The sequence below is a fragment of the Musca domestica genome, unplaced genomic scaffold, assembly GCF_030504385.1.
Source record: "Musca domestica strain aabys unplaced genomic scaffold, Musca_domestica.polishedcontigs.V.1.1 61, whole genome shotgun sequence".
Classification (NCBI taxonomy): Eukaryota; Metazoa; Arthropoda; class Insecta; order Diptera; family Muscidae; genus Musca; species Musca domestica.
This window is the reverse complement of record NW_026712367.1, coordinates 2,975,563-3,001,442: the sequence shown is the minus strand read 5'-3', so window position 1 is coordinate 3,001,442 and position 25,880 is coordinate 2,975,563. Positions and strand designations below refer to the sequence as shown.

The following is a 25,880-nucleotide window of genomic DNA, read 5'->3' as shown; positions in this document are numbered from 1 at the left end:
AGATTTGAGTTATGTTGTATTTAGAGAGCCCCAGTAGAATTATGTTGCGTATAATTCTCCAAAATATTTCATACCGTAAAAATCGCGTTTAGATGGGTTTTTGTACCATTTTCGAAAAGTTGACAAAATTACTTTTTAAACTTGGTCCTTACTTAAAAATTTCTTTTGGTTTTCAATTTTATCTGATATTCAGATTGGTATTTCCGTTAAGTTTTGTACCGGATCGCCTAAAAGAATTTCGTGATCACCATTTTTGTAGAACATTACGTAACTTCTAAACCAGCGTATTCGAGTCAATTTTGAATAGGGGTCAAAATACTTTGTTTTAATAAAACTTGGTTTTGGTTCCACTAAGAGAGTCTGATGTTAGGATTTCTGTTACGTTGCACCTAGATGTCTATGGTAGAATTTTGTGGAGAATATTTTTCTAGAATATATCTAATCTTAAAAATCCATTTTAAAAAGGGCTTGGTGGCATTCTTAAAAACAAGTCAAAAGTACATCCTTGAAACTATTCGTTCATCTCTTCTGGCATTTCGATTTATTTATGAATGTCTGGGACTTTTTAAAGATACAGCTGAAGAGCAGGGTGATCTGGAGGCCAAAATGGCTATCATGGGTGAGCTGTGGGCTTGGGAGTTTTCATAGACGACCTAGAGTTAGGATGTCAATTAAAACTGAAATCTTTACTGGTCCTCTCAGAGATTTTTTAATGGAAAGTATGAAGGGTATATTAAGTTTGTCATTCCGTTGGTAACACCTCGAAATATACATACATTTTAGACCCCATAACACCCCATATATTCTTGATCAGCTTAAAATTCTGTGTCGATTTAGCTATGACCGTCTATCCGTCTGTGGAAATCACTCTAGCTTCCGAACGAAATGAAGTAGGTTGATAAAATTTTACTCAAATGTATACTATGTCTGTAGGACTTTTGGTATTGAAATTGGTCCATGCAGGTTTTGGTATAGCCCCCATATAACGGGACCTCCCGATATTCGGTATTTTGATGATTTTAGCGACATTATTCACTGGAATTGTTTCAAATTTGGTATTTGAAGCTCGTAATAGAGACTACAGCCTAACGCAGAAAATTGTCTGAGCAGGTCCACGTCTTCGCATAGTCGCCATATAGCGGTACCTCCCGTTATTCGGTATTTTTATGATTTTAGCGACATTATTCACTGGAATTGTTTCAAATTTGGTATTTGAAGTTCGCAATGAAGACTTCAGCCTAAGACAGAAAATTGTCTGTGCAGGTTCACGTCTGCGTATGGCTCCCATATAACGGTACCTCCCTATATTCGGTATTTTGATGATTTTAACGACATTATTTACCGGAATTGTTTCAAATTTGGTATCTGAAGTTCGCAATGAAGACTTCAGCCTATGACAGAAAATTGTCTGTGCATGTCCACGTATTCGTATAGGCCCTATATAACAACACCTCCCGATATTCGGTATTTTGATGATTGTAGCGACATTATTCACCGGAATTGTTTCAAATTTGGTATTTGAAGTTCGCAATGGAGACTACATCCTATGACAGAACGTTTTCTGTGCAGGTCCACGTTTTTTGTATAGCCCTCATATAATGGTACCTCCCGATATTCGGTATTTTGATGATTTTAGCGACATTATTTCACCGGAATTGTTTCAAATTTCTTTCCAAATGGTGGAGGGTATTCAATTTTCGGCCCGTCTGAACTTACAGCTGTTTTACTTGTTATTAATTACCATTAAAATTATTTCATTTCCATTTTTTTTTGGTATTAGTTATTAGAATATTATAAGTTATTAAAAAAACATATTTTAAGTACTATTTGTATATTTAATTTTATAAATTTAAAAAAAAATAAGTTTGTGTTCCGTTTATAAGTAAAATTGTAAAAAAATGTGCTTTTTGTAAAAATCTGCTTCCTTAGTTAATTTCCACTAATTGCCTTAAAAAAAATAAATAAAATTATATTTTGTTTTTAGTTGTAGTTAATTATTTTTTTTTTTTTAGAAAATAGTTACCCTTCCAAGCAACGACGATGTATCCAGAGAGATGTTGAGCACCTCCACCATAAATTGAAATTCAAAAATGGTTTTGTAAAACATTTCTCCGGGTACCACCTCGGTGCTTCCTAGTAAACATCTATTCTTCTACCCCAAATAAAAATGCCTATTCTTAGATATATTTTGTTTTGAAAAATTTTCATTGAAATAAAATACCACAAAAAAAAAATTAAAAACTGAAAACAGTCGAACATGGCCATGATGAATCTATGGGTTATTTTGAATCTTTTTTTTTTTTTTCATTTCATTTTACTGTTGTGATTTCAATGTTTCCAAACACAAAACTTAAAAGCCAAAAGCAATATTACTCCCCATTACTACACCATAGCCATGTTCTACTGTACGTTATCGAAACTTTACTAATATTTCTTTTGAGATTTTGGATTTTATAATAAAACCTTTTTTTCAATTTCAAACACCATCTTTAGAGTGTAGATGATTTTCTTATTATTCTTTCTGGCTTTGTTTCACCTTCCCTTCCTCTTATCCAGCATGTTGTCGTATTCAATGTTAATATCAATTTTTTAGTGGTAATACCTTTCCCCTTTTTTATTTTCTACAAGAGTTTCCAAATCTTTTTTTGTCGATATAGACCCCCCTGACAATTAACTAGTCCACGGAATTACAAATATTTTTTTCAAGGACCAATATTTTTTTCAGGGACCATACATGACGAGAAGGAACAAGTAAAAAAGCACCTAAGTTCGGCCGGGCCGAACTTTTAATACCCTCCACCATTTCGAAGGAACTTGAAAATTTTCAAAAAATTCCGAAAACTACCACTTAAATGGAAACCGTTATATAGGGGCTATACGAAGACGTGGGCTTGCATACAAAAATTTTTGTCATAAGCTGTAGAACCCATTACGAACTTCAAATACGAAATTCTAAATAATTCCGGTAAATAATGTGGCTAAAATTATGAAAATACCGAATATCAGGAGGTACCGTTATATGTGGGGTTATACGAAGACGTGGACTTGCATACACAATTTTATTCTCGCGTTCGATTAATACGAGCGGAGAGCGCGACCATCGGCTGTTATGGCCGATCCATCACCATGGCCGGCGCTTGAGTTCTCTTGGCCAAACGAAGGGGTCAGCTCACCTCTTTGGCGAAGCAACTCCTTAGCTCTTTAGAGTCCATATTATTTCTGTTGCTGTGTAAGTTCTTGCACTTTTTGGAATTTTTACGGCTTTACCCCGAGCTCTTTTTTCAATATTTGCCGAATGGAATATTGCGATATGTAAAAATTGTGTCTGAGTATTAGAAAATCGCTTGGATTTAAGTGTTATGTATGTGTATATCGTAAAAATGAAAGATATTTGTTTAAATTTAAATTTCCAAAATTGAGGTTAGGTTCGAAAAAATTTATCCAAAATCCAAAATTTCCAAAAACTGCAACTCAGCATCAAAAATATACCTCTATATCTAAGTATATATTGCAAAATTTATGGAATCCGTTACAAAATCATATTTTCAAAATTGACGTTAGGTTTGATTTTTTTTAACAAAAATTTCGATTTTTTTTGGCAAAATGAAAGATTTTTGTTAACATTTAAATTTTCAAAATTGTGGTTAGGTTTGTAGATTTGTCAAAAAAACTCAAAATTTCCAAAAATTGAGTTTAAGTCATAAATGTTTACATTACTACGAATTAATATATATCCTTGTTAAGAAAAAAATTCTTAAAATTCTAATTTCCAAAATTGAGGTTAGGTTCGAAAAATGTTATGCAAAAATTTAAAATTTTCAAAAACTACGGCTCAGCATAAAAAAATGTACATGTATATCTGTAAAAAAATTGTATAAATGTAAAAATTGCAGAATTGATGGAATCCGGTGTAAAATAATATTTTCATAATTGAGGTTAGGTTTCAATTTTTTTTTTAAAAATTCAGTTTTTTTTTTTTTAAATTGAGTATGAGATTCGGGAAAACGCTTAGATTTTTGTTTTATGTATAAAGGTGTTGCAAAAATGAAAGGAATTTGCTAAAATTTAAATTTTCAAAATTGAGGTTAGGTTGAAGATTTGTCAAGAAATTAAAAATTTCCAAAAATTGAGTTCAAATCCTAAAAGTTTACATTAATATGAATTGTATTTAAGTGAATTTCCCTTCAAGATTTTTAATATACATATATTTCATTCAAGGAAAATTTGTTGAAATTCCAATTTCCAAAATTGAGGTTAGGTTCGAAAAATGTTGTTCAAAAATTGAACATTTCCAAAAACTACGGCTCAGCATAAAAAAAATTTACATGTACATCTAAGTATAAATTGCAAAACTGATGGAATCCGGTGCAAAATAACATTTTCAAAATTGAGGTTAGGTTTGAACTTTTTTCATTTTTTCAAAAATTCCAATTTTTTTTTTAAATATTGAGTCTGAATATCAGACCTTCGCATGGATTTGGGTTTTATGTATACATATATGTTGCAAAAATGAAAGAAATTTGCTAAAATTTAAATTTTCCAAAATTGAGGTTATGTTGAAAATTTTTTCCAAAATATCAAATTTCCAAAAATTTAAATTAAATATTAAAAATGTATATCAATATGTATTATATTTTGTAGAATTTTTGTTGAAATATCTATTTTATTCGGAGAATTTCATGACTTTTTGTTGAAGCTATTTTGCAAAATTGAGGTTATGTTCGAAGTCATACCCAAAATTCAATATTTTTATTCAATTTCACTATATATTTTGCTTTTTTATTTATAAAAAACCCTTTCTATAGAAAGATTTTGTAGAATATCCGTTGTAAATAGATTTCCTAAAATAGTGAGGTTATGTCACATTATTGTTACTAACATTTTCACTCTTTGACAGAGCATTCATGAACCGCCCGCCTCTCATCACAATAACAAAATTAAAAAAAAAATGTTTATAACCATTCCCCATAAATATCATTACAAAGTACTAATTGTGTGTTCTCTTTTTCTTGTCTCTTTTTTTACTCTCTTTTCATCATTATCATCATCGAAAAACATCATCATCATCATCATCGTCGTCCAATGTCATTGCCAATAACCAACTGTGCTAACCAATAAAATACAACAACAACAATTTGCTGTTCCATTAAACCAAAATCATGATCATCAAAACCTAACCTCCAAACCTAACCTTTAAAATATTTCCTAAATATTTACCTGGACGCCTAACCAACCAGGGCAACAACAAGAACATTTTGGTAAAGAAGGTTTTCATTTTAAAAGGCAGTAATAATACGTAATGATGATCCAACGATATGATCTGCGGCTCCGACGGTGGTACAGCAGCGGCAAATCAACATGCGGCTGCCGCAACAACGGACAACGGAGTCGAGGTCGTAACGGCGGGCCCCACAACGGCAGCGGCATCAACAGCATCGTCGGCAGTAACAACATCAACTGTCGTGGCCGCAACGACATCAGCACACGAAACGGCAACGGGACAGACAAACGGTGGCGGCGGGGGTAGTGGTGGCGGAAATGCAACGGTCATAAGCGGTGGCGAGGTTTTGAATGTAAGTGCCGCCGAATTGGCCCAGATGGTTAGTGGAGCCCAGGGTAATGTACAAATTACCACAACCCAGCCATTGTCGAGGGCCACGCGACGCATGTTGCGGGGCCATGCCACCACAAATGCGGCCGGGGAAAGGGTATTGCTCATCAATTATATATCACCGAATGCGGCGGGTAACAACAACAACAATGCCACTAGTCACTCTCATGCCCATGCCACTGCTGCCAGTAGTAGTAGTGGCGGTGGTGGGGGTCATCAGCAGCAGCAACATCACCACCAACAACAACATCATGGCCCGGCTGGTATCATTCAAAGCTCATCATCGAGTGGTGGCGGTCCAACCACCACCACAACACGTAGAGTCATTCAAACTCGATCCCAGCATCATGCTGGTGGCCATGGCAATGCCAACACCACCACCGTTCGCACATCAACCGGCTCCACCCCCGTTTCATTGGCTGGTCTAGGCTCTGAGGTCACCGTCACCCTGAAGAGATCTAATAAATCTCAACAAAATACCGCAGATCATATTATACGACAACAGCAACATCATCATCAGCAACACCAACAACAACACATTGCCACCACACATCATGCCACAACAAGGACAACAACAACCACAGCCACATCAGTATCACCACCTCCATTGGTTTTTACCACAACCACCCATCACAGTGCCGAAGAGCTGCAGCATCATGAGCTACACGAAGTCGAAGAGATCGAGGAACATCATCAACAACAACAACAATATCAACCCCAACAGCAACAACAACAACATCAGGTCATAATACATCATCACACCCATCCTGGAGGTGGAGGTGGGGCTGAATATCAAACAACTGAACATCACCACCACCATCAGCAGCAGCAGCAACATCATCATCACCATCAAACCTCGGCTGGTGTACCCCATTTGATGAGTATCCAGACCCAAACCCAGGCCACATCAGCGGACATGGATGATGAAGATCTCCTCGAATATAGTACCAGTAATGTTGATCAAGTTGTTGAAGCAGCCATGTCCGTTGAAGATGCCGAAGATGTGGAAGAAGTTGTCGAAACGCATCACATCCAACAGCTGCATACCGTGCAACTGCAGACCTCAGCTACGGGGGAGTGTCTCGACGACGAGGGTGAAGTGGAAGAGGTGTATTTGCAATAGAGATCCAAGATCGATGAGAAATATTTTTGTAAATTTAAATGATTAAGATTAAGAGGAAGGAAGAGGAGAAGAAGAAGAAATATATGGAGGTAGATTTTATTTTTTTACGAGGAAGAAAAAAAAATTAACTGGAGACAATGTTGCAATTTTTTTAGATTTCTTTTTTTGTTTGAAAAAGAAGAAGAGGACGATTTTGCATAGATATTAGATTTAAGTCTAATATATATATAAATACATATACATAATAAGAGATTTGTATAAGAAAATTGAAATTGTATAGAGTAAGTTTTGAAAAAGAGAAAAGAAAATATAAAGGAAATGTGGCCAAGAATCGAAAATATGTATGGATCTTTTATGGATTACAAGTTATTCAAAAGGGTTTTCGAAAAGCCAAGAGGGTTTCGAAAAGTTCCACATAACGACCTTTTAAAAAGTATTTTAGGTGCGAAATTTTGAAAAAGTAAAAACGAAATATAAAGGAAATTTGAATCGAAAATATGTATGGATCTTTCATAGATATCCAAAGAGTGCTTCTAAAAAATACAAAAACGTTTTCTAATCCATCTTAAGGGCCTCTAAAAAATTTTTCTATGTTCGAAATTTTGTTCAAATATTCAAGGTTTGTAATAAATAAATAAAGAATATAATGAGGAGCCCAAAGCATGGGCTTGCTTATGACAAGCTTTCATAAGGTTTAAAATATTTTAAAGCCCGTAGTATTTCTGGTATTGAAATATGGTATAGCCCTAATATTATGCGACCGGCACAATTAAATTTTTTGGGGGGAAATTACAAGAAAAGTTGCAGCGAATTGGGAAAAAGTGCTAAATTGTTCAGATATAAACAAGGCTTTATATTAACAAAAATTGATGCTATTGTTTGTATGGTACATATTAAGTATACAAATTACTATTGTTCAGAGACCCTCCTTAAAATTTGATCTAGAATTATTCTTACTTTGACACTTTGCCCAAAAAATGAAGGATAAAGGGAGATTTTTATACAGATGGATACTCGGTAAATCAAACAGTGAAAAAGTAGACACATAAATTTCATTTTTGGTATATTAATTTTGAATGTATTTTTCATAAAAACTATTGTACTCAGATATATGGTTTATTATGAGACTCACATTGAAATTTGATCTCGAATCATTCTTACATTGACACTTTGCCCAAAAAATGAAGGATAAAGGGAGATTTTAAGTCGGCTTGGATACTTGTTAAATCAAACAGCAAGAAAAGCTAAAACATAATTTTCACTTTTAGTACATCAATTTTGAATATAATTTTTATAAAAACTATTGTACCTAGATATATGGTTTATTCAGTGACACACATTGAAATTCGATCTAGAATAATTCTTACTTTAACACGTTTGTCAAAAAATTAAGTACAAAGGGAAATTTCGACTTGGCTTAGATACGGGTTAAATCAAGCAGCAAGAAAAGGAAACTCATAATTTTTACTTTTAGTACATCAATTTTGAATGCGATTTTTATAAAAATTATTGAACCTAGATGGATGGTTTATTCAGAGACTCACATTGAGATTCGATCTAGAATAATTCTACCTTTAACACTTTGCCCAAAAAATCAAGTATAAAGGGAAATTTTGACTCGGTTTGTATACGTGTTCACTTGAACAGTAAAAAAAAGCAAAAACATAATTTTAACTTGTTGTACATAAAGTTCGAATGGAAATTGCATTAAAACTATTGCATCTAGAAACATGGTGTATTCTGAGACCCCCATTGAAATTTAATTTAGAATAATTCTTACTTTGACACAATGCTCAAAAAATGAAGTAAAAAGGGAGATTTTTACTCGAATTGAAAACGTGTTAAATTAAACAGTAAAAAAGCAAAAACCTAATTTTGACTTATAATACATCAAGTTCGAATGTTATTTTCATTAAAACTATTGCACCTAGATATAGGGTTTATTCTGAGATTTATTGTAAAATTTTATCTTGTGTCAAAACCTTTCGCCTAAAATTAAATTTTAAATTATTTCCAGGCGTCACATCGAAAAAGGTCAAAAGAAAAATTCATCAAAAAATTAAGCATATTTTCGTTTTTTTTTTGATATTTTTTTTTTGCTATACAATGGAAATAGAGATTTTTGTTCTTTGATGACTCATAGTGAAATTTGATGGGGAATATTTTTGTCTTTGACGTCATCCCTCGAAAAGTATGCTTTGTTGGAGAGTTTTGCACAAACTCACACAAAGTACAGTTTTAGCCCCTAAAATGGGGTTCTAATATATATGAGTTCCTGGCTTTTAAACTATTGCATCTAGATATAAAGTTTATTCTGAGATTTATTGTTAAATTTTGTATAGAATATATATTCTTTAGACACCTTTCGTCTAAAATTAACTTTATATTATTTCCAGGCGTCAACTCGAAAAAAAAGCCAGAGGAAAAATTTATCAGACAAATTAGGCAATATTTTTTTTGGGAACATTGTTGCAAATATTTTTTTGCTATACAATGGAAATAGACATTTTTGTTCTTTGATGACTCATAGTGAAATTTGATGGGGAATACTTTTGTCTCTGACGTCATCCCTCGAAAGTTATTCTTTGTTGGAGAGTTATGCATAAACTCACAGAAAATACGGCTTTAACCCTAAATGTGGGTTGTTATTGTATATGAATTCCTGGCGTTTAGATAAGATTAAGACTCTTGACGTCTTCTAGGACCTACAGTAGAATTTTATAATAAATAACTTTGTGGAATATTTTGACTTGCTACGATCCCGTTTAAATGGAGTTCTTAATCATATTTTAAATAATAGACCAAAATGGTCCATTTCTTGACTCGCTTGAGGTTTAAAATTTTCAATCAATATATTCCTCTTATTTTTTCTACAATATTGCCGAAGACACTATCTACCTAAAATAAATGGATTCCTTCGAATCTTAATTCAAAAATGACGAAGAGGAGGAATTTGGCCCGTATATTTAGCTTCCGCCAAAAATATTTGAGCTATGGGTGTGGAGTGAGTTGTTCTAGTTGAGCTGTTGGATTTTTTAGAAAATATTGTTTTTTTTTTTTCAAAATACTTACTAACTTGGATTTAAAAAAAATATTTTTTCCAAGAATATTTACCGACGTGGATTTTTTAAAAAAATATTTTTCAAAATACCGACGTGGATTTTTTTTAAACATATCTTTCAAAATACCGACGTGGATTTTTTTAAAAATATTTTTCAAAATACCGACGTGGATTTTTTTAAAAATATTTTTCAAAATACCGACGTGGATTTTAAAAAAAATTGTTTTTCAAAATAACGACGTGGATTTTAAAAAAAATTGTTTTTCAAAATACCGACGTGGATTTCTCTTAAAAAATATTTTTTTCAAAATATTTAGCGACGTGGATTTTTAAAAAAAATATTTTTTCAAAATATTTAGTAACGTAAATATAAAAAAATATTTTTAAAAATACTTACTAATGAGATTTTTTTTAAACAAAATATTTTTCAAAATATTTAGCGACGTGGAATTTTTAAAAAAATATTTTTCAAAATATTTAGCAACGTAAATTTAAAAAAAAATGTTTTTAAAAATACTTACTAATTAGAATTTTTTAACAAAATATTTTTCAAAAGACTTACCGACGTGGATTTTGGTTAAAAAATATTTTTTAAAATATTTGTCCACGTGCAATATTAATTGACCTAATTTTCTTTTTTTAAATGTTTATAAAAAATGTGAATACATATTTAAATACCAAAATATAAATACAAAAAAATATTTTTTCGAAATATTTACCGACGGGGATTTTTTAAAAATTTTTTTCAAAATGCCGACGTGGATTTTTTAAAAAAATGTTTTTCAAAATACCGACGTGGATTTTTTTTAAAAAATATTTTTTCAAAATACCGACGTGGATTTTTTTTAAAAAATATTTTTTCAAAATACCGACGTGGATTTTTTTTTAAAAAATATTTTTTCAAAATACCGACGTGGATTTTTTTTAAAAAATATTTTTTCAAAATACCGACGTGGATTTTTTTTTAAAAAATATTTTTTCAAAATACCGACGTGGATTTTTTTTAAAAAATATTTTTTCAAAATATTTAGCGACGTGGATTTTTTAAAAAAAAATATTTTCTCAAAATACCAACCAACGTAAATTTAAAAAAATTGTTTTTAATTGTTTTACTTACTAATGAGAATTTTTTTAACACAATATTTTTCAAAATACTTATCGACGTGGATTTTTGTTAAAAAATATTTTTTAAAATAGTTGTCCAGGTGCAATTTGAATTAACCTAATTTTTTTTAATGTTTATAAAAAAAATGTGTATACATATTTAAATATTAACCAAAAAGGGCTTTTCTTAAACATGTTTAGATTGCAATATTTTAATATTTTTCTTCAATACGTTTCCTTAAAAACTTTCAAAATTTCACTACGTAAACGGTCTAAAAGCCAATGAAAATAATTAAAAAAATATATTTTCTTATTTTTAAAATTTTAATTATCTCATATACATAAATAGCATTAATTACATATTAAATAAATGATAAATATTAGTCTATAAGTCAACAAAATATACAAAATAAAATCTTTAATATTTTTTTCTAAATCAAACATTTAAAAATTTCATTAAATTCTTTAAAAAAAACAACAACTCGTTTTAATTGAAGAACAAATTGACTTTTTAAGTAATTTTGAAAATATTATTAAATAACATAGAATTTGTATTATATAAAAGAAATCTGAATGTATATAGCATGTTAAAATAATAGTTATAATAAGGAAGACATATAATGTGTATAGATATTTAATGAAAAAAAAAATAAATAAATAAATAAATAAATAAAAAATAAACATTTATTTGAAACAGAAAAAAAATTTAAATTTGTTAATTCAATTAACATTCGGGCAAGGAGACGTAGGAGGCTAGTTTTTAACGTGGGAGGACCTGTTGGTCTTTCAGAAAAAAATAAAATAAATAAAAATAAATAAATAAATATAAGTAAATAAAAAAAAATAAAAAAAAAAAATAAGTAAATAAAAACAAATAAAAATAAATAAATAAAAATAAATAAATAAATAAAAACAAATAAAAAAGCTGTAAGCCGGACCGAACTTTGAATATCCTCCACCATTTTGAACAAACTTCGCAATTTAAAAAAAAAAAAATAAATAAAATTCGTTAAAAATTCTGTTAGTATCTTAAAAATACCGAATGTAGCCGTTGACGTGGACCTGCATAGGCATCTTTTGTCATAAGCCATTACAATATTCAAACTCGAAACTTGAAAAAAATCGGTGGATAATGTAGCTAAAATAATAAAAATTCCGAATATCGGGAGGTACCGTCATATGGGGGCAATACAAAGACGTGGACCTGCACAAACAATTTTCTGTCATAGTATCCATTACGAACTTCAAATACCAATTCCGATGAATAATGTAGCTTACATCATCAAAATACCGAATATCGGGAGGTGCCGTTGTATGGGGCTATACGAAGACTTGGACCTGCACGGACAATTTTCTGTCATAGGCTGTAGTATCCATTACGAACTTCAAATACAAAATTTGGAACAACTCCGGTGAATAATGTCGCTGAAATCATCAAAACACCGAATATAGGGAGGTACTGATATATGGGGACTATACGAAGACGTGGACCTGCACGGACAATTTTCTGACATAGGCTGTAGTATCTATTACGAACTTCAAATACAAAATTTGCAAACAATTCTTGTCAATAATGCCGTTTAAATAACCAAAATACAGAAAATAGGGAGGTACCATTCTATGGGGGCTATACGAAGAGCTGGACCTGCAAAGACAATTTTCTGTCATAGGCTGTAGTATACATTACGGATTCAAAATACGAAACTCAAGCAAGCGCTTCGCCGGAAATGGACCAAAATACCACAGAGCAACATTCGGGCACAGCGTGTTTTAAGGCCATAATTCGTGCCAAAGGTGACAAATTCGAACAAATCTAAACTTATTTTAAAATTTGACGCTATTTCCGACATTTTTTGCTTTCAGTCAATAAAATTTAAAAAAAAGGAAAAATTATGGCGTTTGACTTTGTTGTAGTTTTTTTATCTCACCCTGTATGCTTTGTGGGGTCTAAAATTATTGGAAAAAATAGATTTGAAAAATCATTTTTAAAATTTCCGCGTTCGTGTCCATGTAGTTTTTTAAAAAAAAAATTAAAAATCCATGTTTACGTCGCTACTTTTCATCACTCCCCAGAAATATTAAAAAACGCCTAAAATTTAAAAAAAACACGTTTGCATCGCTATTTTTTAAAAATACTTGAAAATATTTAAAAAAAAATTAAATCCTTAAAAATATTTTTCAATAATCCACTTTTGCGTTTCTATTTTTTGAAACACCTTAAAAATATGTGAAAAAAAAACACCCAAAAATATTTTTTCAAAAATGCACATTTGCGTAGCTTTTGGTCCCTGAAAAAGATTTATAAAAAAGCCTTAAAAAATGTTTTTCAAAACTCCATAAAAATATTTTTTTTTAAACCATGTGGGCGTCCCTGTTGGTCCTTGAAAAAATACTTAAAAGCTCCCTTAAAATATATTTTTAAAAAATCCTTAAAAATGTTTTTTTTTCAGGATCCTGGAAAAATTTTAAGTTTGGCTATCATTTGTTCCTTTAAAAATATATTCCTTTAGATCCCTGCAAAAATATTATTTTCTTGAAAAATTAAAAACACATATTTTTTTCTGTTTATTATATTTGTTCTCGTTTATTTAATAAATTCTTTAAATTTTTATTATTTATTTATTTTTTTTTTTTAATTATTTTTTTTACAATTTACTTTATTTCGTTTAGCTTAAATTTAAGTAGGAAAAGAACAGCATAACAATGTTTTGTTTTTTGATTTCTCATGTTTTTTTGTTTTTTGTTTCATTTTCTTGTTAACAAATAAATAGCTCTTGTTGTTATTGTTGTTTTTTTTTGTAATTTACAATAAAATGTAAAATATATACAATTACTAACGAAAAAAAGAGCGATTGAAAAAATAAGGGAGTTAACGAAATGGCTTACATTTAGGGAAAAAACACAGAGCATACTTTCAGGCGCAACAAGTAATAACTTGGCTAACTAATACAAATCAACATAAAAATGGTTAAAAACAATAATTCTAATTGAAAACAAAATAATAAAAATTTATAAAAAACTTATTAACAATAATAAAAACTATAAGAATATTATTTTTTTATAATCAATAATTATTTAATTAATTTTTTAATGTATTATTTCTGTTTTTTTTTTCTACAAAAATGTTATTGATTTCTCCTAATTTTTTGGGCCACATTTTGGGTTTTTTATGTTTGGGATTTTAACAATTTTCTGTTTAAGGGGATTGTTTGATTTTACTTTGCTTTAAATTTCCTTATTTAATTTTCTATTATTTTATTTGATTTTTTTTATATTTTTCCATTTGTCTACTAAAAATATATATCGTTTACATGGGTAATATATAAATAAATATATATTATAAAGAGAATGTGTTGTTTTTTTTTTTATTAAATTTCAGCATTTCTATTGAATTTTATTACAAAGGAAATAAATACTTAACTAACACATACATACATATGCTTTTTATGTATGAGTGTAGCTTTTTGCCTATTTTATGCTGCCTGGTAATTGTGGTTATTTTTGATTTTTTTCTCTATGGAACTACACTGTGCTACAAAATGGGGCCGGCCAAAAAAAATTTGAAAAAAAAAATTAAAGACAAATATTTTTTTAAAGAAGGGATATTTGTAGTTTTCAAATTTTGCAATAAAAAATAATTTTTTAACAGAAAATTTTCTAAAAATTGAAAAAAATTTAAAATGAAAATGCAATTTTCTAAAAATAAAAAAAAAATATTTTTTTAAAATATTGTTTATTTTTAGGATGTTTGTATTTGAATTGGCCATGGAATCTCAGGTTTTGGTCACCAATATATACTACTTTTTTTGTTCTGAAGTTTTAAAAATTCGCTTTGGAGAGATCAAAAATTTCAAAAGCTATTAATTTTTAAAAATCTCAAAAAAAAAATAATTTAAAAAAAAATTCAAAAAAAAGTTTCCTAGGAAGAAATTGCCTATTTTAGGGAGCTCTATTTAATTTTAACATATTTTAAAATTTTTATCAAAATTTTTGAAGTTTTCAATTATTTTTTTTAATTTAAAATCGGTCTTTTATTTTGACCTCCTGTTGAAAATTTTCTGCAGCACAGTGTTTTTTTTTTGCTTTAAATAAAATATTGCCTGCTTTAGGGGGTTTGTATTTAAATTGACTATGGAACCTTAGATTTTGGACACCAATATATAATATTTTTTTAGAAGAGAGAAGAGGTTTTTAATTTAATCTGGTTATTATTTTTTGGAAAATCCCAAAATATTTTTTTTTTCAAAACTTAAAAAAATTGAAAAAATTTTCAAAAAAAGTTTTCTTGGTAAAAATTGTCTATATTTTGGGAGCTCTATTTAATTTAAAAATATTTTTAAATTCTTATCAAAAATTTTGAATTCATTTTTTCTTTTAATTTCTATTTCGACCTCCTGTAGAAAAATTTCTTCAGTAAAGTGTTTTTTTTTTTTTTGCTTTAAATAATATATTGCCTACTTTAGGGGGTTTGTATTTGAATTGGTCATGGAATCTCAGGTTTTGGTCACCAAATATATATTTTCTTGTTCTAAAGTTTTAAAGAATTTCTTTGGAGCGATTTTAAATTTCATCTGGTTATAATTTTTTTGAAAATCTATAAATTTTTTTTCCAAAAAACAAATAAAAATTTTTTCGAATATTTTGCAAAAAAGGTTTTCTTGAAAAAAATGCTAACTTTAGGGAGCTTTATTTATTTATTTGTTAAAAATTGTAAAAAAAAAGGAAAATGTACGTTTTCTTAAATTTTTTCCAAAAAAATTACTTATCTAAAATATTGCCTACTTTAGGGGGTTTTTATTTGAATTGACCACGGAATCTCAGGTTTTGTTTACCAATCTGTTATATTTTTTGTTTTGAAGTTTTAAAAATTCACATTGAAGAAATTTTTAATTTCATCTGGTTATTATTTTTTGGAAAATCACAAAATATTTTTATTCACAAAAAAAAAAAAATAAAGAAAAAAGTTTTCTTGCAAAAAAGGCATATTTTGGGGAGCTCTATTTAATTCAAATTTTTATCAAACATTTTGAAGTTTTTAAATTCATTTTTTTTACTCGGCCTTCTATTTCGACTTCCAGTTGGAAATTTTTCTGCAGCACAGTGTTTTAATTTTTTCCCCCATATTTTTTCTTCTATTAGCTGTATTTTCGCCTTTTAAAATTTATTTAATTTATATTGCTAATTATTGTTAATTTTCTTATTGTTGTAAACCGTTGTGTTGCGAAATTCACATTTTTTCTCCACAATTTTATTTTTGTTTTTATAAATTTAGAACTATATATAACTATTTTTTTTGTTTTAATATTTTTCATATAGGCACCCAACTACTTTTGATGAGGAGTTTGTTTTGGTTTTCGTTATTTTGATTTTATTGTTTGACATAAGCATTGTGGTATTCTTGTATTTGTTGGCATCATTTTGGTTGTTGTTGATTTTTTTGTTGTTGTTGTTATATTCTTTTTTTTTATAAAAAAAAATTCTAAATTTTTCTACAAACTACAAATGCTTGGTTTTATGCGCGTTATATTTGTTGTTGTTGTTTTTTTTAATATTGGGATTGCTTGTTTTTCTCAGGGTGAAACTTGTTTTTTACGAGGGAGAGGATTAAGAGGGAAATCGAATTTTATCGAATTTAAAAATTGTTTGGACCAACTATACACAAAATTATTGAATTAAGATGGGCAAGAAGAAAGAGAAATAGAGAGATAGCGAGAGAGAGAGAGAGAGAAAACGAGAGGGATGCATAGTTGAAGGATAAGGGCCATCTGTTCTCTCTTTCCAAAAATAAATTGTCTTTCATCCATGGCTAGAATAGAGGCGAGAGAGATGGACAGGACTCTCACCTCTGCTCTCTTTCCAAAACCCAATGCATAGGTGAATGATAAGAGTCATCTATGCTCTCTTTACAAAAAAAAAAAATCATTCATGGGTAGAAGAGAGGAGAGAGATCAACAGGACTCCTACCTCTGTCCTCTTTCCAAAACCCAGTGCATAAGTGAGAGATAAGAGTCATCTCTCCTCGCTTTCCAAAAAATGATCTTTTATTCATGGGTAGAAGAGAGAGAGCCAGAGAGGTGCACAGGCCTCTTACCCCTGCTCTCTTCCCAAAACCCATTTTTTCCGAAGTTTATTTCTTGTGTTCTTTGATTTCATAAACATTTTCATAAAACTTATGAACAGGAGTTTTTGGCTTTTGAAAATAGAGAGAGAGAGAGAGCGCGTTTTTCTTCTCCCTTCTTAAACACAACCATTAAAAAATTGTCTGGAAATCTTGCAGAATCTGGCATACAATTAAACACCATTTTCACCACAAATCTATCTTCTCGAAAAGATATATAACTCCCTTCTCCCTTGGGAGCAGAAAATCTTTTCTCCACTTTGAGAACCTGTAAAGAAGGGTTATTTAAAAAATTCATTTAAGAAAACTTTAAATTTCAATATTTATTTGAAAGCCAAAAAATACGGAAGTGATTCTAAGAAAAAGATGACTGAGTTGTGTGGTCTCAAGAGATCGGGAGATATGGTAACGATAGAGATAGCGAGAGAGAGAGAGAAAGGGATAAAGAAAGATGACTGAGTTGTGCCGTGACTAATTAATGCTTCAAGAGAACGGGAGATATGTTAAGGTAGCAAGAGAGAGAGAGAGATAAAGAATTATTAGAGAGAGTAGATAAAAGTATCTCATTGAAGGCATACAAAGGTCTATTTTTGGGGGGAGAATTGAAAAAGAAGATTCAAAAAATGACAAGAAATGATGAAAAAAGAACGGGAGCCATGGTAGCGAGAGAGTGAGAGAGAGAACAATATAAAAAAATATGGCTAAGTTGTGCGGTGACTAATTAGAGAGATATGGGGAGATATGTTAAGGACGTAGCCAGAGAGAGAGAGAACTATGAGAGAGTAAATAAAAGTATCTCTTTGAAGGCATACAAAGGCCAATATTTGGCGGGAAGAATTGAAAAAGAAGATTCAAAAATGACAAGAAATGTTGAAAAAATAATGGGAGCCCTGGTAGCGAGAGAGAGAGAGAGAGAGAGAACGATATAAAGAAAGATGGCTAAGTTGTGCGGTGACTAATTAGTGCTTCAAGAGTACGGGAGATATGGTAACGATAGAGATAGCGAGAGAGAGAGAGAGAGACAAAGAACTATAAGAGATATAAATATCTAATAGAAGGCGTATAAATCTCTACCTTTAGGGGGAGATAACTTGAAAAACAATTTTCAATAAATGACAAGAATTGCTGGAACTTTCTTAAAAGCCCATTTTTGAAAATTAAAAAAAAAATTAAAAAATAAAGAAAAAATAAAAATATTTGTAAATGTTGAAAAACAATATTTTTTTTTAAAACTTTTACTACTGTTTTAAGGAGAGAAAATGTGAGGGTAATGAGAAAAAATTTTAAAATTAAAAAAAAATTAGAAGAGAAGAATTTAAAAAAAAAATAAAAACAAAATTTATGTAAAAACCTGGGAAAAAATGTTGAACAAATGTTTGAATTAAAAAAAAAAATAGAAAAGGAATTTTTTAAAATTTTTATTTTTACGAACATTGTATAAAATCCAGTAATACTTGTTTAAGGGAAGAAAATGTGAAAAATAATGATAAGAAATGTTGAAAAAATTTTTGGAATTAAAAATAATTTTTTTCTTTTTGTTTTTATAAAAACAACAATAATGGGATTTTGCCTGACGATTTTGCAACAACAAAATACTATGGTATCCCAAACAAGCAAGCCAAACACTGTTCTATTAATAGACACAGGCACGGTCGACGAAGGGGTTTTTGTTGTAACAGACAAAACAAACTTACATGGTTATGTTACTTCGTTCAGGTTGAACGAAAGCATAACAAAGTGGAGAAAGATGTAAATGTTTATAAGTGCGGTTGTAAGATTTAGAAGATTTTCCAAAAGAATTTTAGTTTTATGTAATTCTTTTGTTCCTCTTCTATTGAGCTTACGATCTCGTCACTTGGGTAAAAAATGTTTTTTGTCATAGAAGTTATTTTTAAAATAACTTCTGGGGAGAATATCCCAGACAAAAACAAGGGAACTGATGAGGATTGGTGGCTCTTTCCGAAACCTAGGTATTCCCTGCCTTACCCCCTGGTAAACATTACCATCGTTCTCCACTCATAAACAAACGTTGTTTTTATAAAAACAACAATAATGGGATTTTGCCTGACGATTTTGCAACAACAAAATACTATGGTATCCCAAACAAGCAAGCCAAACACTGTTCTTTAAAAAAAAATTAAAAAAAATCTCCAAAAATACCTACTACTACTGTTAGGAAAGATGATGTGAAGAACAGTGAGAAGAAATTTGGAAAAAAAAATTATTTTTTTTTATTTTTGGAATAAAAAATTGTTTGAAAAAAATTTCTAAAAAAAACATTTGAAAAAATACCAATATTTCTTTTTTGTTGATTCGTTGGTTATAAAACCCGAAGCAAAAACCGCAAAATAAAAGTAGAAAAAAATTTAGAATAAAAAACAAAATTTTGGAAAAAGTTCGAATTTTTTTTGGAAACAAATTTTGTTAAAACAATTTGAAATTAAAAAATGAAAAAAAAAAATTGAAAAAAACTCAAATCTTTTTTAAAAAAGATTTTAAAATTGTCTTGGAAAAAATACTTCCACTACTACTTTTAGGAAAGATGATGTGAAGAATAGTGAGAAGAAAAAAACCGCAAAATAAAAGTTGAAAAAATTAGAATTTATTTTTTTTTTTTGAAAAAAGATTTAAAATAATTTTAGGAAAAAAACCTCTGCCACTACTTTTAGGAAAGATGATGTAAAAAACAGTGAGAATAAATGTGGAAAAAATAATAGATTTTTTTTGGAAAAAAAATTGAAAAAAAAAATAAAATTCAAAACAACTTTCCTGTACCAATAACCGCAAAATAAAACTTGAAAAAATTAGAATTTAAAAAAATACTTTTTTTTTTAAAAAATTATTTTTTAAAAAAGATTAAAATGTTTTTTTTTTTGAAGAAAAGTTTTAAAACAGTTTTTGGAAAAAGTACCTTCACTCTCTAAAAAATTACAAGAACTGTTAAAAAAATTGGATTTTTTTTGAAAATAATTTTAAATTGAAAAAATAGAAAAAACAGGAAAAAATAAATATTAAAATAAACAAGTGAAGAATGTCTTAAAGTCGGGTACAAAAAGATTAAAATGTTTTTTAGGAAAATTTTTAAAACAGTTTTTGGAAGAAGTACCTTCACTCTCAAAAAAAAAAATACAAGAACTTAAAAAAAATGAATTTTTTTGAAAATAATTTTAAATTAAAAAAAATAGAAAAAAAATATTAACAAAATAAATATTAAAAAAATACCAATACTACTATTTTAGGGGAAGATAATGTGAAGAAATGTCGAAAAAAATTTCGAATTCAAACAAAAATTGAAAAAAGATTTAAAAAGTTTTTTTTTATTTTCTTTTTGATAATAATTTTATATTAAAAAAATAGAAAAAAACTGGAAAAAATAAATATTAAAAAAAAACAAGTAAAGAAAGTTTTAAAGTCGGGTATAAAAAGATTAAAATGTTTTTTTTTTGAAGAAAAAATTTTAAAACAGTTTTTGTAAGAAGTACCTTCACTCTCAACAAAAAAAAAAAAAAAAAATACAAGAAAGTTAAAAAAAATTTTTAATTTTTTTGAAAATAATTTTAAATTAAAAAAAAAAATAGAAAAAAACTAAATATTAAAAAAATACCCATACTACTATTTTAGGGAAAGATAATGTGAAGAAATTTCGAAAAAAAAATTAGAATTCAAACAAAAATTGAAAAATAGATTTTTAATTTTTTTTTTTGAAAAAAAATATTTTTTGTAAAAAATACCTCTACTGCTACTTTTAGAAATGTGGAAAAAACTTTAGATTTTTTTTTTTGAAAAAAAAATTGAAAAAAAATTCTAAAAAAACATTTGGAAGAAATACCTGTATTTTTGTTGTTGCATTTGTTGGTTATAAAACTCCTATGCTAATATCCGAATTGAACCTCAATCATATCACAACATCGAAGCCAAAACCGCAAAAAAACATCAAAAAAAAAGACTGAATTTTGAAAATTTTTCCAATTTTAAAAAATTTAATTAAAACTTTTAATTAAAAAACAATTGTATTATCCCCCGATCTCCACCCCCTCGAAAACTGTCATTAATTTATTTTTTTGTTATTATTTTCATTTTGGAATTAGTTGGCTTTAATTTTTTTCTTGTTTCAATTTTTAAATGCTATATAATAAATAAATTATATATATATTTTTTTTGTTTTTAAATAGATATTGTATGTATAAGTACAATATGTTTTTGTTAGCTGCGTTTTTTTTTGTTGTTCTTGTGTTTGCTGTTATTTTAATTTTTTTTTAATAAATTTCGATTCATTTTCTGTTAACTCCTCTTCGATAAATTTAGTTTTTGTTTTTTTTTATAAATGGCAAAATTGATTATCCGCTTTGGAATTTGTCTATTTTCGATAGACCATACGCTTTTGGGCGAAACATTCGCCAAAGAAACGATCCAATGAATGATATAAATGAGGTCTAACACCGGCTAAAGCATGATCTTCATCGGGATAGCTCTGAAAAGGAAGAGAGAGAGAGAGAGAGAGAGAGAGAAAAGAAGACAAAATATTAGTAAAAACACATTTGGATAATGAGATAACATTTTTTTAATTATCCGTATCATTTGGATAAAAAAACGTGGGGTTATCCAAATCTTTGAGATAATGATTTAAGGTTATCCGCATCATGGGGATAACGATTTTTTGCCATTCAAATCATGAAAACAATGATTTAAGTATATCCGAAAAATGTGGATAAAAATTTTAGGTTATCCACATCATGTGGATAAACTGGATAACATTTTCATTTTATCCATGCAATGTGGATAAAGTTTTAAGATAATTTACAGAGCGTGGATAAAATTTCTAGGTTATCCACATAACGTGGATAACATTTTTGCTTTATCCGGATAAAGTGGATAACCGGTTTTGGATCATACAAATAATGCGATTAACATTTATTAGATTATCTGCAAAATTCGGATAACAGCGGATAAAATTGTTATGTTATCCATTCATCAAATAGGGCAATTTGAGTTATCCTGCATAGCGCATATGATTTTTAAGGTTATCGGATAATGTTATTATGTTATCCGCGTGTCACGGATAACGGTTCAAGCTTATCCGTGCATCGTGGATAACCTGTTAAGGCTATATAAGTGACGCGGATAGAGTTTTTAGGTTATCCATGAGTTGCGGATCAAATGATTAGGTTATATAAGTGACGCGGATAAAGTTTTTAGGTTATCCGTGGGTCGCGGATAAAATGATTAAGTTATATAAGCGACGTGGATAAAGTTTTTATGTTATCCGTGCATAACGGATATAAGTTTTAGGTACCCGAACACCACGGATAACGTTTCTTGGTATACCGGATACAGTTTCAGGATTATCCACGCGCCGCGGATAACATTTCGCGGTTATTTGAATGGCGCAGATAACATTTTAAGAACTTTCGTAACAACGTATAACTCTTTTAGGTTATCCGTGGGTCGCGGATAAAATGGTTAGGTTATATAAGTGACGCGGAAAAAATTTTTAGGTTATCCGTGCATAGCGGATAAAAGTTTTAGGTTATCCGTACTTCATGGATAACGTTTCTTGGCATAGCGGATACAGTTTCAGGATTATCCACGCGCCACGGATAACCTTTTTCAGTTATTTGAATGGCGCAGATACATTTTTAAGCAATTTCGATGCAACGGATAACAGTTTTAGGTTATCCGTGGGTCGCGGATAAAATTATTAAGTTATATAAGTGACGCGGATAAAGTTTTTAGGTTATCCGTGCATACCGGATATAGGTTTTAGGTACCCGAACATCACGGATAATGTTTCTTAGCATAGCGGATACAGTTTCAGGATTATCCACGCGCCGCGGATAACATTTTTCAGTCATATGAATGGCGCAGATACATTTTTAAGCAATTCCGAAACAACGGGTATCGTTTTTAGGTTATCCGTAGGTTGCGGATAAACTGATTAGGTTATATAAGTGACGCGGATAAAATTTTTAGGTTGCATATCGGATAACAGTTTTAGGTACCCGAACATCACGGATAACGTTTCTTCGCATAGCGGATACAGTTTCAGGATTATCCACGCGCCGCGGATAAGATTTTTAAGTTATTTGAATGGCGCAGATAACATTTTAAGGACATTCGTAACGACGGATAACAGTTTTAGGTTATCCGTGGGTCGCGGATAAAACGATTAAGTTACATAAGTGACGCGGATAAATTTTTAGGTTATCCGTGAGTAGCGGATAAACTGATTAGGTTATATAAGTGACTCGGATAAAGTTTTTAGGTTATCCGGGCATCTGCGGATAAAAATTTTAGGTTATCCGTACATCATGGATAACATTTTTGGGCAGAGCTGATGAAGTTTTAGGATAATCCGCGCGCCGCGGATAACATTTTGAGGTCATTTGAATGGCGCAGATACATTTTTAAGCAATTTCGAAACAACGGATAACAGTTTTAGGTTATCCGTCGATCGCGGATAAACTGATTAGGTTATATAAGTGACGCGGATAAAGTTTTTAGGTTATCCGTGCTAACGGATATAAGTTTTAGGTTATCCGAACATCATGGATAACATTTTTAGGTAGAGCTGATAAAGTTTTAGAATTATCCGCGACGCATGGATAATATATGAACATTACCCGCGACGCGTGAATAATAATTGTTAAAAATTTTATCCGCGTATCACGGATAAAGTTAAGGTGACATTCTCAAGACATCCGAAACAACGGATAACGGTTTTGGGTTATCCGTGCATCGCGAAAAATTTATCCATGCGTTGCGGATAGAATTTTAAGGTTCTCCATTTACTTCGAATAAGAATTTTATGTTATCCGAAAAAAGGCAGATAAGGATTTTATGTTATCCGTAGAACGCGGATAAAATTCAATTTTCAAAACTGCGGAAAAAATTCCATCCAATTACCCACATGGAAGATAGAGTTACCTCTTTGGTCTCTTATTTTTATGTGGGCCTCTGGTAAGGTTCCCCTCCCCGCACCCCCAATACTTACAATTTGCTTAAACAGAATATCATGTCTCTCCAAATTCTTGGCCAATATCATGGCCTGCTGATAATGGACATTATCATCCAGGGTGCCATGGACCAGCAGGAATTTCTTGCCCTTCAAATTTGTGGCCTTGGTGCTGAGGCGGGAACTGGCATAGCCGATTTCGTTGAGTGTGGGCAGGCTCATGTAACGTTCGGTGTAAATTGAATCTGAAAAAAATGAGAGAGGTGAGTATTGTTTAAAAATTGGAAAGGGTAAGGTTGGGGGGTTTGTATGACTTACCATAGTAGGCCCAATCGGTGACGGGGGCAATTGAGGCAGCACAACGGAAGACATTGTTTTTATCATTGGCCAAGGCCATAGCAGCCGCATAGCCACCATAACTCCAACCCCAAATGCCAGAGTGTTCGGCATCAATGAAGCGATGTTTTTTTTGTAAATACCTGGAAGAGGGAGGGAAAGAGAGAGAGAGAGAGGATTTAAATCTCTGGATTTGATGAGTAACTGAATTTTTAGTCCGCCTTACTGGGCCACTTCAATTTGATCGGCAATTTCCACGGTACCCAATTTAAGGTAAACCGAGTGCAACAGTTTTTCTCCTCTCAGTCCCGAGCCACGTCCATCAATTTTGACATAAATCACAGATTGATTTGAGGAAAGATAGGTGCCCCAATCCAGGATCCATTTGTTCACAACCTAAAGCAGAGGAAGCCGAAGAAGAATGCCAATTATTCCAAAAACTCTTTAATATGCCCCCCACACTCCCTGACCTACCGAATAGGAATCTGGGCCACCATACACATCGACCAACATGGGATATTTGGTTTTGCCACTGCGATCCAGATTGGGAGGTAGCTGCATCAAAACCTTGGCCGAGAAACCATTTGACATTTGTACCGTCTCAATTTCGATTGTGGGCATGGCCGTACCCTCCAGTTTGTGGCGTAGATTATCATTGTGTTCCCAATCCATTAATTTGCTCAAAGAAACTTGATCTGGAAGAAGTAACGGATTTAAATCAGCTCGAAGGACCAAAAAAAAAAAGAGAACACTTAAAGACCTAAATCAATGGGAACTCAAAACTTACTTCCCGAATAACTCCATTCATAGACTGAGGTAATGGGTATGCTTGGTCCCATAGAGGTGATTACCACCTGATTGGCAGTATTAAAATCGGCACTGTAATAGGTCTGTTCCACACCTAAAATCCAAAGAAAATTAATCGAAAAATCACCACACCACACCCCTCCCCGTCCCACTCACCATTCGATGTATGTAATTTACAGGTCAAACATTTGGCCGTTTGTCCCGTGGCCGCCCTAATGGCATAGACGTGTAAATATTCCGGATTTTGTTCAGTATTGGCGGTATAAAAGATCACATCGCTCCCGCTGTCCCAATGCAGAATGGAGGTGACAACATATTTACCCTTGGTTATGGCCTCGGGTTTGTTGCTGCCCGACGAGGTGGCCAGCAGACACAAATGACGATAGTCACCGCCATCAACCTGGGTCTGAGGCAAGATTAGGGCAATGCGAGAACCATCACGATTTTTGAAGGGGGCGGCAAAGAAGTCGACCCAACCGGTTTTCGATTCCAAACTGAAGATCTGAGAAAAGAAGAAGAAAAAAAAAAAAAAAAAGAATATGAATATGTTTTCTTTGAAGGAAAGTTATCGATAACGTTTTTTTTTAAAAAATAGTTTTTCTATAACGAAAAAGTATCGATAACTTATTTTTAATAAATTTTCTTTAAATAAAATTAGTCGATAACGAAAAATTATCGATAACTAATTTTTAACAAATTTTCTTTAAATAAAATTAATCGATAAGTTCTTTTGCTTAAGGTGCTCAATAATAATAAAAAGAAATAAAT

The 25,880-nt window shown here is 30.6% G+C and overlaps 3 protein-coding genes across 9 annotated transcripts in view; 2 read left to right on the top strand and 1 right to left on the bottom strand.

Moving 5' to 3' along the window:
* LOC131805793 (transcription factor GAGA-like) overlaps positions 1-5,449 on the top strand; it is a 45,669-nt gene extending 40,220 nt beyond the window's left edge. For all 5 annotated transcript variants that reach the window (XM_059129418.1, XM_059129417.1, XM_059129421.1 and 2 more), the window contains exon 8: positions 5,238-5,449. In XM_059129418.1, the coding sequence (XP_058985401.1) occupies positions 5,238-5,300 (63 nt within the window). In that variant the 3' untranslated portion in view covers positions 5,301-5,449. The remainder of the gene's footprint in view (positions 1-5,237) is intronic.
* LOC131805805 (midnolin homolog) lies at positions 5,316-6,734 on the top strand. The gene is made up of 3 exons (XM_059129450.1): positions 5,316-6,047; positions 6,132-6,281; positions 6,501-6,734. Exons 1-3 carry the CDS (start codon positions 5,316-5,318, stop codon positions 6,732-6,734), a joined length of 1,116 nt encoding a protein of 371 aa, XP_058985433.1.
* Positions 6,735-21,322: 14,588 nt separating this feature from the next.
* LOC101893274 (venom dipeptidyl peptidase 4) overlaps positions 21,323-25,880 on the bottom strand; it is a 282,967-nt gene continuing 278,409 nt past the window's right edge. For all 3 annotated transcript variants that reach the window (XM_059129439.1, XM_059129440.1, XM_059129441.1), the window contains 7 exons: positions 25,269-25,614; positions 25,093-25,206; positions 24,780-25,000; positions 24,532-24,701; positions 24,288-24,448; positions 24,009-24,214; positions 21,323-21,488 (listed from right to left, as the gene is read on the bottom strand). In XM_059129439.1, coding sequence (XP_058985422.1) covers positions 21,375-21,488; positions 24,009-24,214; positions 24,288-24,448; positions 24,532-24,701; positions 24,780-25,000; positions 25,093-25,206; positions 25,269-25,614 — 1,332 coding nt within the window. In that variant the 3' untranslated portion in view covers positions 21,323-21,374. The remainder of the gene's footprint in view (positions 21,489-24,008; positions 24,215-24,287; positions 24,449-24,531; positions 24,702-24,779; positions 25,001-25,092; positions 25,207-25,268; positions 25,615-25,880) is intronic.

Excerpts from the sequence above, each read along its gene's own strand:
- LOC131805805 (XM_059129450.1), top strand. The coding sequence starts at position 5,316 with ATGATCTGCGGCTCCGACGGTGGTACAGCAGCGGCAAATCAACATGCG. Across the intron at positions 6,048-6,131 it reads TGGCTGGTCTAGGCTCTGAG|CAACACCAACAACAACACAT; the intron begins GTCACCGTCACC and ends CATCATCATCAG. Across the intron at positions 6,282-6,500 it reads AGCATCATGAGCTACACGAA|ACCCAAACCCAGGCCACATC; the intron begins GTCGAAGAGATC and ends ATGAGTATCCAG.